This window comes from Podarcis erhardii (assembly GCF_964252035.2).
Source record: "Podarcis erhardii genome assembly, chromosome: 15".
NCBI lineage: Eukaryota > Metazoa > Chordata > Lepidosauria > Squamata > Lacertidae > Podarcis > Podarcis erhardii.
The window spans coordinates 35,557,262-35,573,526 of NC_138505.1; the positions used below are offsets into that span (position 1 = coordinate 35,557,262).

A 16,265-nucleotide genomic window follows, 5' to 3' on the forward strand; every position below is an offset into this window, starting at 1 on the left:
CAATTCATGTGGTACCTGAAGCTAACGCACAACATGAACAGGTGGAACAGATCCTAAGCTAAGCCACTGCCCGATACCCACACAGCTTCTTCCACCAATGCAAGTCAAGTTGACCACCATGTGTTAAGAGGTACACTCTCTTTAGAACAGGCATGGCCAAACTTGGTCCTCCAGTGGTTTGGGGACTACAATTCCCATCATCCCTGACCACTGGTCCTGTTAGCTAGGGATGATGGGAGTTGTAGTCCCAAAACAGCTGGAGGGCCAAGTTTGGCCAGGCCTGCTTTAAAAGGACTAAACCTGGATTAGATGACCATGCTTTTCATGTAATTATTAAAATGGGTTGTTGGAAGTTTTCCTCATATGGTGACGCACAATGAGCTAGCCTTTCCATCAGCCATAAAAAGCAACCTGTCCTCTGATTCCGGTCTCCCTTTTGGGGAGAGGCAAGATATCTTTTTGCATGGCTGGGCTGCCCAAGGCTGGTGGGTGAGGTGGTCCAAAATATCTGGAGGGCAAAAGGTTGTTGAAGGCTGCTTGAGCAGAGCTTTCCCCTTGCATTTCTAATTGTAAAAGTGCAATGAAATTATCCCAGAGACAACACAGGTGATCACATGCTAATCCACCAGAGATGCTGGGGATCAAATCCATGTCTTTCTTGGTAGAAACTGCAAAGTAGCATGTGCTCTACCACTTTAGCCATCTCCTTCAATTCTCAATGTTGCTTAGTTCCTGATTCAGCAGAGAAGGAAACTAGAAAGGCATCTCCCACTGAAGAGTGTGGAAAATAACTGAAGACTTTGTTCAATGCCATTAGTAAGACATGTTGTCTTTCACTGTTGTTTTTTTAAAAAAGAACACACACTTTTTGCACTAGTATTTTGGTTGTTGAACTGATGGTTTTCCACTCATTTTAAAGGAGATGGAAATGGCTGGTGATGCTGAATTGATGCTGTTTAGATTTTACGCTCTGGTTTTGCATGGTGCATTTGGAACATTTTAGAAGTGTGACTGCAAGCTGCTGTAAAAATCCCGCAGGCTAGCGGCACATAAATTTTAGTAATAAATAAAACAATTAAAGGGGTTTTAGCAGGTGGGAAACTTCCTTTTGAGGACTGTCAAACTGCGTCCTTCCTTATGTGATGCTAGTTCGCTCTATCTGAGCAACAGGTTTTTGAGGATTTTTGCGGTGATCTTCATCTCAGATATTGATAATGAAAATAGTTTTGATAGACTAAGCTGTCTTGAAAAAGAGTATTACATGGATCATTTCCTTAACTGGATGTAGTAATGGTTAATCCCACTCTTTCCTATTATCAGTTTCACAATGTGAAACATTCCACCTGCACTACCAGTTGAAATAAATTAACAGGAGGACAAAATACTTGACCTTTTAATTAAGGGAACTGTTCTTTCTATAGATCATATCCAGCCTAAAGAATTGGTTGTCTTCTCTCTTACTTTTAAACAGTCAAATTTAAAGGGTTATTATCACACAGTATACTGTAAAACTATATTGCTTAAGAACTATGGAAACAGGTCACTGATTAACATTTTTATCTCCTGGTGTGTCCCCCCTCCCCCCGCCTCCAAGCCACTGTTTAAAATATTGCCCTTTTATTTTGAAAAGGGTTATTGCACTGAACTTCAATCTGTATGATAAATGAATTTGTAATTATAGGAAGCTCACAAGATTTAGCATATAATTGCTATTTGCCACTAGCCATTTATAAAAGCAAGATAGCATCTTCACTAACTTTCAAGACTATTTCCCCCTTTAGCATGGAGTGGGGAGTTAAATAAGAGAAGTCTTGGATCTCTGGAGAATGGTAGCTGTTTTGCATTTGGGGAAATGATGGCAGATCTAAGAACATGTCAAAGAAAAATAGGTCAGTGACTAAGGGTACGTGAAGTGGCATGCTTCAATGACACACTGAACAGTTTTTCATATTTCAAAACGGTTGATGCTAAAAGCTTTAGGAGATTTTTTTATATTTTAACCGTCAAAGTCGGATTAATTATATTTTTTTGTATTCATGTTATTATAACTCTTATTCCAGACGGAATTCACTCTTCCATTGACTACAGTTAGTACCAAGTGGCAGAAGCTCTAATAAAATTAGTTTCAGGCTGTACACCTTTGATATTGGAAGGGAAATTAACATGCCTATTTTATATGAACTCCATTGGCTGCTGACTAGTTTTCAGGCTAAATTCAAAGCGCTGATGTTTACCTTTAAAGCCCTTTCTAATCAGAATCTGGTATATTTGAGGAAACTCAATTCTTGTTCAAGAGTGGAACTATTGTCTTAGGGCCCCCAGCCTTTTTAACAACAAGATTCCCCCAGATATGGTCTTTAATCTCTGGAACAGACTCTTCACTAGAGTACCATACACTACTATAAAATGGGCACCTGTCTAGACAGTTAAAGAGTTTTCCTTTGGGGCAGGGTCTTCATAAACAATGCCCCTTTGCCTTTAGTTTTTTTATGACTTTATGCTGCAATTTTTCATTTGTCACACCGCTTTGAAGAACTCAGATTGAAAAGTGGATCCAAAGAAATCAAATAAGAGGAAAAAAAACTAATTTCCAGAAAGTATCTAATAAAAATGGTTTATCTGCATTTTAATTTGTGTTAACATCCGCAGGAACATTTTATTTACAAATATACAGACATTGCTCATGGTAAGATTCTTACTGAAGAACTGGTCAAAACGTAATTTACAAAACCCCCAAAGGCTTATTTTATCAAAAGGAAGTTTGACGTGGAAAAATCATTGAAGTTCCAATGAGATCTTCTGTACACAACAAGGATGTCAGCTCCTTAAACTCTGCTGTTGGGAACCACTGGAACCAAGTTTCCTTCTGTACACGGTATTCTGAAGAGTCCCTCCTTCTGGTCTCAGGAGGCACTAGTTGGGATGTTTTTGGAAGCTGCGAGCATTGCCCTCACCTTGGCCATAAGATCCTGCAAAGAATACAGGAAACATTGAAAGCATTTCAGAAAAGTCGTGCTGAGGATGTTCACATTGTACACAGCAGGAAAAGTCAATGTGGTGGCTCCCATCAGCCCCAGCCAGCACGACCAACCATCAGGGATGATGGGAGCTGGACTCCAGGAACATCTGGAGAGTAACATGTTGGCTACCTCCGATATAGAGACAGAAATTTCATGTACAAAAAAAGGAGATATTCTCAATTGATAAAAGGCAAAATGTAGAAAAGGTAATACAAAGGGTGTTCCGGGCATTTCCTGAACATACAAAACTGAATTTGTGAACAGGTCTTCCCTGTGTTGAGCGGGAAGGTCTGCTGGTGGCTAGTTCTTGTGTTTGCCTGAACACCAGCAGAACACTGCACATGACTGGAGACCCTGATATATCAGGGCTCCCAATTCACGAGACGTCCTACATGAGTACCAGATCTTCCCCACTCAACACAGGGAAGCTGGGGACCTGAGTAGATGGGGGACCACAAGTGTGGGTGAACTGATGGCAGGGCTTGTATGCGTGGCCCTAACCTTCCAACGCCTGAACTTGCATACAGAATTTCTCGGCAAAGACACAGTTTCTAAATCCTGAGGCAAACAGGTGAAACGCGGAGGACTTAAAACGTCTGTTGTAAAGTGAGCTATTCCAGGATGCCGAGAAGCATTTTCAAACAAATTTCTAAAGAAGCCAAAGGCACTGAATTGCAACTCCGCTTGCACTTTATGCAGGAGATATCCCAGAGCACAATGTAATCTTTTAGGTAAACTGAGATCTGTGGCAGTCTTAAATTACTCACTTGCTATAGTCTGAAAGGTCTAAATTACTCACTATGGTTTGAAAGAGCCACACTTTTACTGAAGGCAGAGAAATGGGCTGCAGGACACGTACGCATGATGGTTTATTTCAGGGGTGAGGAACCTGTCTCTATGGGTAATACTGGCGTGCCAGTGGGTTCAATTTCTCTTTCTGCTCTCTCCCACCTGCCCCTTTAAATACAGTGGTGCCTCGCAAGACGAAAAGAATCTGTTCCGCGAGTCTCTTCGTCTAGCGGTTTTTTCGTCTTGCGAAGCAAGCCCATTGACGGCTTAGCGGATTAGCGCTATTAGCGGTTTAGCGGATAAGCGGCTTAAAAAAAGGGGGGGGGGAGGAGGAAAAAAAACCCCGCAGAAACTCGCAAGACATTTTTGTCTTGTGAAGCAAGCCCATAGGAAATTCGTTTTGCGAAGCACTTCCAAAACGGAAAACTCTTTCGTCTAGCGAGTTTTCCGTCTAAGCGAGGCATTCGTCTTGCAGGGCACCACTGTATCTGAGCAGATGAGCAAGCAGGTGGCAGGTGGGGAAGACGAAAAAATATGCTGTACACTGAACCCCCGTACCCACCTCCCACATGCTAAGGGCTCTGAAAGTCTCCCCATGTTCCCCCTTTAAACCTCATAGGTTTAAAGAGGGAGTGTGGGGAGACTCTGAAAGCCACGCAAGGCTCTCCAGGATCGGGCTGCATCTCCTTTAGAGGAGTTAATTCTCTTAATCAAAACTCCACCAAGTTCTATCCATTTAAGTATAAAAGGATCACATCTAACAAAAACAGCAAGCAGAATGCTGCTTGTTCAATAATTGCACTCTTGAAAAATGACACAAATTATTAAAAGCACCAAACACAATTTCTCAAGACTAACATATTAAGAGAAATTCAAATATCCGTTTAGGAGCTATCCTGCCGAGTCAAATTAAATTTGCAATAAGCAAAACAAAAAGATGCATTTTTAAGACAAGTGAAACTGAACAGTGTGATCACAGAATTATTGTTTTCTTGACTATATTGCGTGAAGGAAATTGAACACATTCTATGCACTTTGCTTAGTGTGCCGAAGGCTAGATGTGATGATTCAAGGCACTGCACTAAAGTGGTGACCCACAACGAAGTAGGGGGTGCTCTTATTATACCCAGATCAGTAAACAAACCTCATTGTATCTTTTGACAGTGCAGTGGTTCTTGCACTATTCTAGTTAACAACATATTCTAATTATTTCCAAAGTACTCATCAGCTTTAATTAGAAATATTCTGTAAGTTTACAAGTAGCAAAATGCTTATCACCATGATGAACGGGAGGGAGGGAGGGAGGGGGTCTGTGAAGTGATGTGTGTGTGTGATGCAAGGACTCACAGGGAGGGGTTGCAGCAAGCTGTGCCAGGTAGAGCTGGATTTGCCATGGTTGGGGAAAGAGAATTTTGTCCAAATGCAGTGGTTTGCTTCTCCCAAGCAGGAGACTGGAAGCCACTTGCATATATGGGAAGAAGGGGTGCATGTGCGGGACACGGTTGGGGGGCTACACCCACTCTGTTTTCCTCCCCTCCCTGTGATCCAAGCCATTGATGATCAAGCTTACCTTGCTTTTTGGTCAAAACTACAGTGACTCAAGAACCTTGGGAAAGAGGCTGTGGGGCTGGGTACCCTTAACCGATGATCATTACAAAGACTTTGCTCTCTGTGTGTGTGTGCATGTGTGTGTTGGAGGGTATTTGTGGAAAAGCAAGGGTCTGTGGATGGGTTTGAAGCGGGGGAGGAGAAGGGAAGGGAAGGGAAGGGAAGGGAAGGGAAGGGAAGGGAAGGGAAGGGAAGGGAAGGGAAGGGAAGGGAAGGGAAGGGAAGAGATGAGATGAAGAGAAGAGAAGAGAAGAGAAGAGAAGAGAAGAGAAGAGAAGATGACACTACAGTCGGGAGAGAATTCCAGGTGTAAGAGGCAGAAAAGGGGAATGGGAAGAGTCATTCAAGGGAGCAATACCAGAGACTACAGCTTTGTAACAAAACAGGGTTAAAATCTGGAAGCATATGCTGATTACATACCATTTGCAGTGCTCTTTTCAACACTGAAAACAGCAATTCAAACAAAATGCAATGTGAGCATTACAAAATTGAGACAATTTAGTAATCATTACTAAATGGAACGTTTCAAGTGGTACCTGAGTTATTTTACTCTGCACTGACGACACAATCGCTGAAGAGATCTGGCCGTCTTTTTCCAAAGAAACTCCCCTAAAAGAATTTTAAAAAGGGGGACATTCAGTCAAGAAATAGACAATTAATGCACAGATATAATATATCCAGATACTTCAAACATGAAAAAATCCCCTAGTGAATGAAATGTATTGGCTAAGAGAATGAGCTTTAAGTTCAAATCTCAACTCTGCCATGAATTCAGCAGAAAGTCTTAACAAGCCCCTCAAAGCCTGTCATCCCACCGCCTCCCTGTCCCCGTATTGATGATACTGGTCTGCCTTCTAGGATTCTTGTAAAGATTAATGAGACAATCGATGTGGGTACCTATGAGTAGTCAGGTTAAGGTTTAAGTAAGGCTAAACATAATTGGGTATCATCAGATGGAGGTGCCATGATTTAAAACATATCTAGATAAATGGAAGCCGTTCTGAGCTATGTGGAGTCTCTCATCCTTGGTGGATTCTCATAAGCGGTTTATGACTGCAGTTGGTGCTAAGTTACAGCTGAAAGAGAGCCAAAGGACACTGACTACCATTTTCCCCATGCACTTGAGAAATATGTCAAATTCTCTCAGCAGCAGCAGCTCATTGGAGTGACTTACAACATCCTAGCCCAGCATCCAGTGCTCTCTCATTCAAAGCAGGAGAATAGAAAAAAAACAAAAACAAAACAAAACCCATCACTATGGAGAACCTAGGGAAATCACGATTAAACCGTGATGAATCCAGTGAGGTGGTTGTATTCACAGGACAGAGGATAAACATTTCATTCCTAAAATTAATGCAAGGAGAAGCTGCAGCTGCTTGGAAACAGTAGGTATAGATATGCTCGTGAAAAGTGAACTACAGGTATACCTTGGTTGCCAAACGCCTTGGAACGCGTACATTTTGGCTCCCAAATGATCGAAAACTGGAAGTGAGCATTCCAGTTTTTGAACGATTTTCAGAAGCCAAATGTCTGGCGCAGCTTTTGATTGTTTGGCTGCAGGACACTCCTGCAGCCAACTGGAAGCCACGTCTTGGTTTTCGAACAGTTCTGCAAGTTGAACCGACTCCTGGAGCGCATTCTGTTCAAGAACCAAGGTATGACTGTATTTGACTTCTGTCTGAAGAAAATCCTTAATTAAATGCGATCATGCAAAAAATAAAAATTCTTGCAAGTAGAAAACTGGCACATCATGGAGAAGTGCTGGTTTTCCACTTACAAGTAGTAGTCTGGAACTTTAAATGCAGGAGAGCTTCCAAAAATTATGATGCCTCACCTGCTGCACAACATTATACAATCCTGCCTCATTTGCTGTGTGTATGAATCCTTCTGTATTATCCTGCTAAGTAGTAAAAAGGATCAAGTCACTGCCCTGGATCCTCAAATTTCCCATCAACAGTCTAGCTGCAGTGTTTTGTACCAGGGAAGTGCCAGTGCCTAGAATTTAGAAAGGGCTCATTACCCAGAACGTTCTTGGCTGGATCCCCTACTCTCCACAGGAGAGACACTGGCTGAATGGGTGGAGTTCTTATGTGCAGATTGTTTGCCTGGAGAGATGGATGGTGAATGAGACCTCGCTTTGGACTTGGTGTGGGAGTGAGATCTCCTTTTCTTCTTTTCATGAGGACTTCTGGGGAAAAAAAGACAAAGTAATATATTGATTAATATAAAGCTGTGCCATCAGCTACAGAAAGAATGTAATTTCCCAGGTCTTTTCAGCTCCACCGAAACAGACACCCATTCTCTGCATCAAATAAACCTCTTTTTTTAATGCCAACGTTAAAATATAGTGAGACTCACAACCCTCCACACAATATAACTTTAGTTTGGACCATGAATAATTATTTACCCTTTTAACTTATACAGTGGTACCTCTGGTTACGTACTTAATTCATTCTGGAGGTCCGTTCTTAGCCTGAAACTGTTCTTAACCTGAAGCACCACTTTGGGTAATGGGGCTTCCTGCCACCGCTGCACGATTTCTGTTCTCATCCTGAAGCAAAGTTCTTAACCCGAGGTAATAGTTATGGGCTAGGAGAGTTTGTAACCTGAAGCGTATGTAACCCGAGGTACCACTGCATAATGAAAATTGCAAAGATCGTACCTAATCATCTATAAATACTTGGTTTTGCCGATAGCGAAAGAAACTGTAGCACAGAAACCAAAGCCTGTGGCAAGTAGCTGTATCTATAAGCAACTCCACCCCCTCCTGCTTCCTCCATATGGCACAACCCCCTGGTTTCCATGCCCTACTGCAGTGGTCTTCAACTGGACCACACCGAAGACCCACCTCTGACTCACAACCTGCAAGATGGACCCACTTTCAAACTTTCACTTTCAGTTTACACTTACTGGTGTTAACGCACTTTATCAATCCTAAAATGGCAATTCACAAAGCAATATACATAGTGTTACGTTAGCATTGCTTCTAAATAAAAACCCAGTGATTTTTATATTTTATCAAGAAGCAGTGACTTAAAAATAGACCCCCTCACAATTTCAGTGGGATGTCTATCTTCTCTAGATTTCATTCCGGAGAGGGGTGGTATTTGAAAGGAAAGGCTAACTCCGATCCCCATTTCCTACAGCTGAACTCTGGGGCTTTTTTGTTTTGTTTTTATGGTCACCACTGTTGAGAAGTCTTGTTAGTAGTACCAAATGGCAGCAGATGAATGGCAGCTTCCTGGGTATTCTTTACTAACCAAAATCCAGAACTTCAAAAATGTTAGCTGTTGAACTTGCACTTTTACACTTGTGTAACAAGACAGTTCAAAGCAATGACAAACCTAGACAACATCTTAAAAAGTAGAGACATCACCTTGCCAACAAAGGTCCATATAGTTAAAGCCATGGTTTTCCCAGTAGTGATGTATGGAAGTGAGAGCTGGACCATAAAGAAGGCTGATCGCCGAAGAATTGATGCTTTTGAATTATGGTGCTGGAGGAGACTCTTGAGAGTCCCATGGACTGCAAGAAGATCAAACCTATCCATTCTGAAGGAAATCAGCCCTGAGTGCTCACTGGAAGGACAAATCCTGAAGCTGAGGCCCCAATACTTTGGCCACCTCATGAGAAGAGAAGACTCCCTGGAAAAGACCCTGATGTTGGGAAAGATGGAGGGGCACAAGGAGAAGGGGACGACAGAGGATGAGATGGTTGTATGGTGTTCTTGAAGCTACCATCATGAGTTTGATCAAACTGCGGGAGGCAGTGGAGGACAGAAGTGCCTGGCGTGCTCTGGTCCATGGGGTCACGAAGAGTCGGACACGACTAAACAACAAAACAAGACAGTTCAAGGAATTATTTCTGCAACTCAAAGCTTAATTCTAGTGACTCGTGCACCCACAGTGAATCATGATCAGATCCGCTATAAATCTTCACACATCTTTTTGAGAGAAATAACATTTCTTTTGATAGAAGCAAAATTTACTGTTTGATCTTCATTTGAAACAACGGTGCAACAGTCAGAAACATGTCAAGGACATTTTCCAAATAGCACCTCAACCAAAGTCTCAGTATTTTCTTTGAATGACTTAAAAAAAAAAAAAAAAAGAAGAAGCCCAAACTGTAAAATTAGATTTGGAGCAGATCTGTGAGCAAAGTGGATGAGAACACTTCCTCTTCCTGTCATAGATGGAACAAAGTTTTCCTGCTCTTCAAAAACTAGTTGTCCATTCGTTGAAAAAATATCCTGAAAACGGGCACGCTTTGTTTCTAAATGCCTCAACAGCTTCAATCACTTTCATCTGCTGGCATCTTGCCACATTTCACACACCTTTAATAGTTCTGCCCTCTCTCTGCTCCCCTTTCAGTGATGCCTGTCTCTGATACAGAGCAAGAGGGCAAGTCATAATTATTATGTTTGTATTTTATTATAAAAATAATAATTTGAGGCAGTCTTACCTCGGGTCAAAGTCACTTCAGGTTGAGCGTTTTCAGGTTACGCTCCATGGCGGCCCGGAAGTAACAGAACACATTACTTCCGGGTTTTGCCGTTCGCGCATGTGCTCAAAATGATGTCACGTGCATGCGCAGAAGCAGTGAATCGTGACCTGCACACACAAAGACGTGGGCTGTGTTCTGCTCAGCATGCAAACGGGGCTCCGGGAGAGATCCCGTTCACATCCAGAGGTACCACTGTACAATGGGTCAGTGAATTTGGCTGTTAACCAGAAGACTGGTGATTCAAGCGCATCCAGGGCAGGATTCCTGCATTGAAGGGGGTTGGACTAAATGACACTTGGGGTCCCTTCCAACTCTACGATTCTATGAACTTTCCCTCACTTCCTGCATCTCACCTTCCCTTCCATTTCTTTTGCCACTGCCTTTCTTTCTCTCACTTTGCCCCTCCCTACCTCCTTGCACTTTTTGTCCTCTGTCACCTGTTCACACCTCCTGCCTTCTCTTTGCCTCCTTCTTGCATTCTCCCAGTCCCTTCTGTTGCCATTCTTGCCTTCTTTCACAATTCTCTACGCTCCAGCTGTCAGCCTGTTGCCTTTCTCTCTCTGCTGACATCTTATTCCACTTTCCCTTCCCACACATTTCAATCATTTCCTTCTCTCACCTTCTTCTACTTTCTTTCACCTGCTGTTGGATTCCTACAGGTATTCACAGCCGTTCCGTTCCACTCCTGTGATTAGAACAGAGCCAGCTACAAATCTCTTTCCATCCTCTTCAACACACTAAAATATCCCTCTGACATACATTCACAGCTCTGTGCTCTTTCCTTATAGCCCACCGGAATATACGAGACTGTCTGAAGTGGGCACAGCTGATACCTGCGCATTCTGGTCCCAGCAGAGATTCCTTCCAGGAAGTCTACAAAGCTGTAGAACAGGGGTCAGCAAACCTTTCTAGCAGGGAGCTGGTCCACTGTCCCTCAGACCTTGTGGGGGGCTGGACTATATTTTGAAAAAATAATAATGAATGGATTCCTATGCCCCACAAATAATCCAGAGATGCATTTTAAATAAAAGGCCATATTCTACTCATGTAAAAACCTGCTGAGTCCCGGACCGTCTGCGGGCCGGATTTAGAAGGCAATTGGGCTGGATCTGGCCCCCGGGCCTTAGTTTGCCTACCCAAGCTGTAGAAGCTAGGGATGGGCAGAATATTGATATACCGTCCAAAACCGGTTTGAAGTCCAAATCATGATTGCAGTTTCATAATTTTTGACCTGGCAATATATTGCGAATTATGGTGTGTGTGTGTGAGAGAGAGAGAGGGGGAGAGAGAGAGAGAGAGAGAGAGAGAGAATGTATGCTATGCAAAAATCAAAACGTGGGGAGAACTCTGAAGCCAGCCAATGCATTTCTCAATTGCTCCAGCCCGTTAACTCTGCCGGCTCAGTTCTCGTCTGCCTGACATTGCTGTACATCCTAACCCTCTGGTTGAAGATCTATGTCCTACTGTAACCCAGTGTGAACTGAGCCGAAGTACATAAAACTAAAACAACTGCAAATTGCTTTCCTGCTTAGTCCTTGCCTCCCCTTCTCTGGCCTCCTCTGGGCTAAATTTGAGATTGTAAGCTCCTTGGGGTAGAGACCTTTCCCACTGCATATTGTAAAGTGCTATGCACACTTAAGGCACAATGGAAATTAAGAATAAATTTAGCAAGTGTAAACACCATGGCTTTTCAGTTTGACATGCTTCCAGGGTGGCTTATGATCAGTGAGTTATGAACAATGAATATAAAATGATAAAAGCAATGAATTTAAAATAATAAAATTAACCAGTGCACAGTTTCCACCCAGAGAACACTGTTATTGAGCCGTATATAAATGCTGTCAAATAAGAAAGCAAGTTCTTAATCGAAGTTCTAATTCAATAATGTAATGAAAAGACCCAGGCAGATTAAAATATATGTACCTGGAACTGGGTGGCATCTTCACAAGGGTAAGTCTTTTCTTTGGTTGTCAGACACCTAATCTATGAAGGCACCATCTGTGCCCCATTTTGGGGAACCCCCACACCTAGACAATATGGCCAACATGCAGACTTTGCAGCTTTGCTACACAGTTGTGCACGCTGTGTTTTTACATAAGATGGCCTCTTAAATCCAAGAAACACAGGCTTCTTCTTATAAAAAGCTTCCAAATAAAACAACATTTCGCATGGGAATATAAAAACACTAATTCAAACCATCTCGCTGCAGCAGTCAGCATGAGGTTGTTTTGAATTGGTAATGTAACTGGCAGACATAAGTGAAAATTGCTAGCATAGGAAGCAGAAGTTTTATGGGCACATAAAACCCTTTTTACTGTAGATTTAACAAAAGGACAAAACAAAGTACTTGGCAATCTATCACAGGGCTGAGACAGCTACCAGCCCTGTAGCATACAGCTTCCATGATAGCGTCTGTCTCCAAGGGATGACTCGTGCCACATACTCTTGGTGAAGTGGTCCCAACTGCTTCATCAGGACATTCAACTGAGGGGCAGACCAGCATGCATTTCCTGATAAGGCTAGGGAAAGGCCAGCTCTGGCCGGGAAGTGCAATTCCCAGAGGAGTATCTTTCTTCTAGGTCCTGCCACCTACTGGACAGAGAGAAGACAACCCAGTATTCTGCACTACTGGTGGGCAATGAAGTAGCGAGAACCTCTAGATCAATGTTTCCCAAAATGGGCGATGCTGCTCCTTGGGCATGCTGAAACCAAGGGGGGCAGTAGTAGCCTTAGGTGCAATAGGGGGACATTGGATAAAAATAAGGGGGTGGTGAAAACATAGAGAAAGAAGAGATTTTTGAGAAACCATGTGTACATGTTTCATCTGTTGTGTAATGATGCTTACCGCCAGGTCGGGCGCCACTGTGGGACGGCAACAACACCTCCCCTGGATACAGCAGTCGTGCTGGAGGTGAGGGGTTTCCCCATGCTTGAGTGAACCCTTTTAGTCTTCACCTATGCCCAGGAACTGGACCACAGCTTGCCTGACTATTTGGCCAATGGCAGTTACAGTGAGAGAAAAAGTATTTGATCCCCTGCTAAATTTGACCAGTCCATAATTTTAATGGTAGGTTTATTGTAGCTGTGAGAGACAGAATAACAACAGGAAAACGCCCAGAAATAATCCCACAATTAAAATTATGAACTGGTCATTTCTTTGTCAGGGGGTAAATGGGCAAATTTAGCAGGGGATCAAATACCTTCCCCTCTCACTGCAGGCTGCGGTGCTGGCCCTGTGCCTGGAGTGGATCAGACTGAGCCAGCAAGCTTCACTTGGGTCTACCCCGTAGGGCCTAGTCCCCATCCTCATCCAGCTTTGAAAAACCATGCGTACACAGGTAGAAATACAGATCCATAAAAGAACGCAAATTTGTCACTGCATCTTTCTGTTTATTTGCTTAAAGAAGGTAAATTTGCAGGGGGGTGCAGAATATTTTTTTTCCTAAAAGGGGGGAGTTAGGCCCTATAAGTTTGGGGACCTCTGTTCTAGATATTGCACTTGAATTTCAAGTACCCTTTGAGTGCCATGCTACAACAAGTAGTAGCACAGCTAAAGGCTCAAGCATTTATGGGCGGGACTATGGCAGTAGGCCTGAAGTTCAACCTCCTTGGCATCACCAGCACCACCACCTCAATTAATATGCACTTAAATGCTAAAATAGGCTTCTGAGAGGTTTAAAAAGCAGGAACATAGAAAGCTGCCTTATAACTGAGTCATACCAGTGGAGGAACTGGTATTGTCTACACTGACCAGCAGTGGCTCTTCAGGGTTTCAGACAGGAGTACTCTCCCAGCCCTACATGCAGATGCTGGGGATAGAACCTGTCTGCATGCAAACGAGATGATCTACTACTGACTTACATCACTTCCACAGCATAAAAGCCAGTTGTGCAAAGTTTAAATATAACCATCCATAATTTAAATATTAAAAAATCAGCAAGAACTTTCTGACAGTAAGAGCTGTTCCAACAGTGGAAATGGACTCCCTTGGGAGGCTGTGAACTCTCCTTCATTGGAGATTTTTAAAGCAGAGATTGGGAAGCCACATCTGTCATGGATGCTTTAGCTGAGATTCCTGCATTGCAGAGGGTTGGACTAGATGACCCCCAGAGTCCCTTCCAACTCTACAATTCTATGATTCTATTGTTCAAATTGCACTCAAAAGATTAAAATTAACAGCCATATTAAAATACTTTTAAAAAAATCAATCCCATTAAAAATAGTACAGAAATGAAAATAGGACACTCAGGTCAATAGGACACTGTGGGATTTGACATCTTTCCGCAGGGCCTGCAAGATCGAACTGTTCCACTAGGCTTTTGGTCTAGGCCCAGTCTGACCCCTTCTTTCCATGAAACCCTGTATGTAAGTGGCCCCCTTGGCCCTTTCCATTGGCCCATATGGGACCAGCACGGTTGACCGGGCATGGCGAATATTTAATATTCCTACCTTCAAGGCTGTCATTCGTGGGTTGGCCACTTAATTTTATTCTGATTTTAAGCTGTGTTTTAATCAATTGTTTGATTTTGTGTTTTTAATGTATTATATATTTGGTGTTAGCTGCCCTGAGCCCAGCCTTAGCCAGGGTATAAATAAAAAATATTATTATTATTATTAGAGATGCAAGAGATGACTGTGTAAACAGGCACATCTTCAAAAGCTGGTGGAATGCCAACAGAGATAAGAACATAAGAACAGCTTGCTGGATCAAGAAAACGGACCATCTAGTTCAGCTTCCTGTTTTCACAGTGGCCAACCAGATGCCACTTGTATTTCAGCAGGGAGTGTAGTCATGAGAAGTCTCTATCTGAGATTCTGGGGAGCTGCTGCCAGTCAGAGCACGCATGCCCTAATACAGGAGTTCACAATGTGAACCTAGACCTGAAGGGGAAGAGCATCATTCACTTGTGCTCTCTTAAAGAGAAGCTGAAGAACCTGTCCTGGGAGCCAAGCGTGTCAACACTCCTTCTGGAGAAGTGGAACATGCATAATGATGCTCTAAATAAAACTAAACAGTAGCTCCTACACCAGAAACTCTGCAGGCTGACAACACGCAACACAACCATATTAGAGCTGCTTTAGCAATCCTGCTGTGACAGCTTCTTACACAGCCGGCTGATTGTGTACAGCTGCCACCACACGCAAGATTATAAGCAGGCTGTCTGAAAAATGGCATTTGTACCGATAAGGGGGAGAAAAGCATGAATCTTGCACATGGTTGGCAGCTGCAGTATCTTCTTGTTGATTTTCCAACACTTGCCCAGGTGCCCAACACATACCAGCTGCATAGACTTTTTATAGGCCATCCTGAGCTACCTAACAACTTGCCAGCATCAAATTACTTTTAATTAAGATTACCAGTTCAACCTTCTAAGCTGAAACTGAACACATTTACATTTTTCTTGCCTGCTGTGTTGTGCTTTCCCCTTTTTTTTTACAAGTATGATGAACAACCCCAAGTATTAACCTTAGCTGTGGCAGCCAAGGTGCCTTGCTCTAACTTTTTACAAGCTATACACTTGAGGCAACTGTATGAGGTTGATTGCTTTAACGGGGCCCGCAAAAAACTGCAAAGTGTCATTTTCTAAATGTATTTGCGGCAGATGAAAGGAACAGTCTCCATGGAATTGTCCCTCCTATTAAAATCCCAACTAATGAACTGTTTTAAAAGGCACTTGCTAACCAAAGGATCACCTTCAGTCTGAAAAGTCAGAGCTATCCATGGAGTGAACATACCACCTCCTGCGCATTTCTTTCTGAGCCACCCCAGTCAGTAGCAGTAACAGAATAGTTTAAGGAACAAGCTAGATAAGTAAGTTTGCATAAGCCCCCGGTTTTTCTGAAAGTCACACCCACATCTTACCATTAAAGCACTAATAAGCCACTTTAACAGTAATGGCTTCCAGGGAACTGTCATTTTCAAAGGTGCTGACAGTGAGGAGGCCCCGAATCCCATCACAGAGCTGCAATTCCCAGAGTGGTTTAAAAATCAATGCCTCTTCCCAGGGAACTCTGGATACTGTAGCCCAGGCATGGCCAAACTTGGCCCTCCAGCTGTTTTGGGACTACAATTCCCATCATCCCTGACCACTGGTCCTGTTAGCTAGGGATGATGGGAGTTGTAGTCCCAAAACAGCTGGAGGGCCAAGTTTGGCCATGCCTGCTGTAGCTCCAGGAGGGGAGCAGGAATCTCCTAACAACTCTCCTTACAAACTACATTTACCAGGATTCTTTGGGGGAAACCATGACTGTTCACATAGTATAGTGCTTTAAATATAAGGTGTAGATATGATTCAAGTGTACGGAACATCACAACTGGACTTCTGTAAGGCACTCTATGTGGGG

General features: G+C 43.0%; 1 protein-coding gene across 7 annotated transcripts in view; it reads right to left on the reverse strand.

Annotated features, from left to right (window-relative positions):
• Positions 1–2,600: 2,600 nt before the first annotated feature.
• SFSWAP (splicing factor SWAP) overlaps positions 2,601–16,265 on the reverse strand; it is a 107,000-nt gene continuing 93,335 nt past the window's right edge. For all 7 annotated transcript variants that reach the window (XM_081842235.1, XM_081842234.1, XM_081842233.1 and 4 more), the window contains 3 exons: positions 7,438–7,605; positions 5,954–6,026; positions 2,601–2,969 (listed from right to left, as the gene is read on the reverse strand). In XM_081842235.1, the coding sequence (XP_081698361.1) occupies positions 2,904–2,969; positions 5,954–6,026; positions 7,438–7,605 (307 nt within the window). In that variant the 3' untranslated portion in view covers positions 2,601–2,903. The remainder of the gene's footprint in view (positions 2,970–5,953; positions 6,027–7,437; positions 7,606–16,265) is intronic.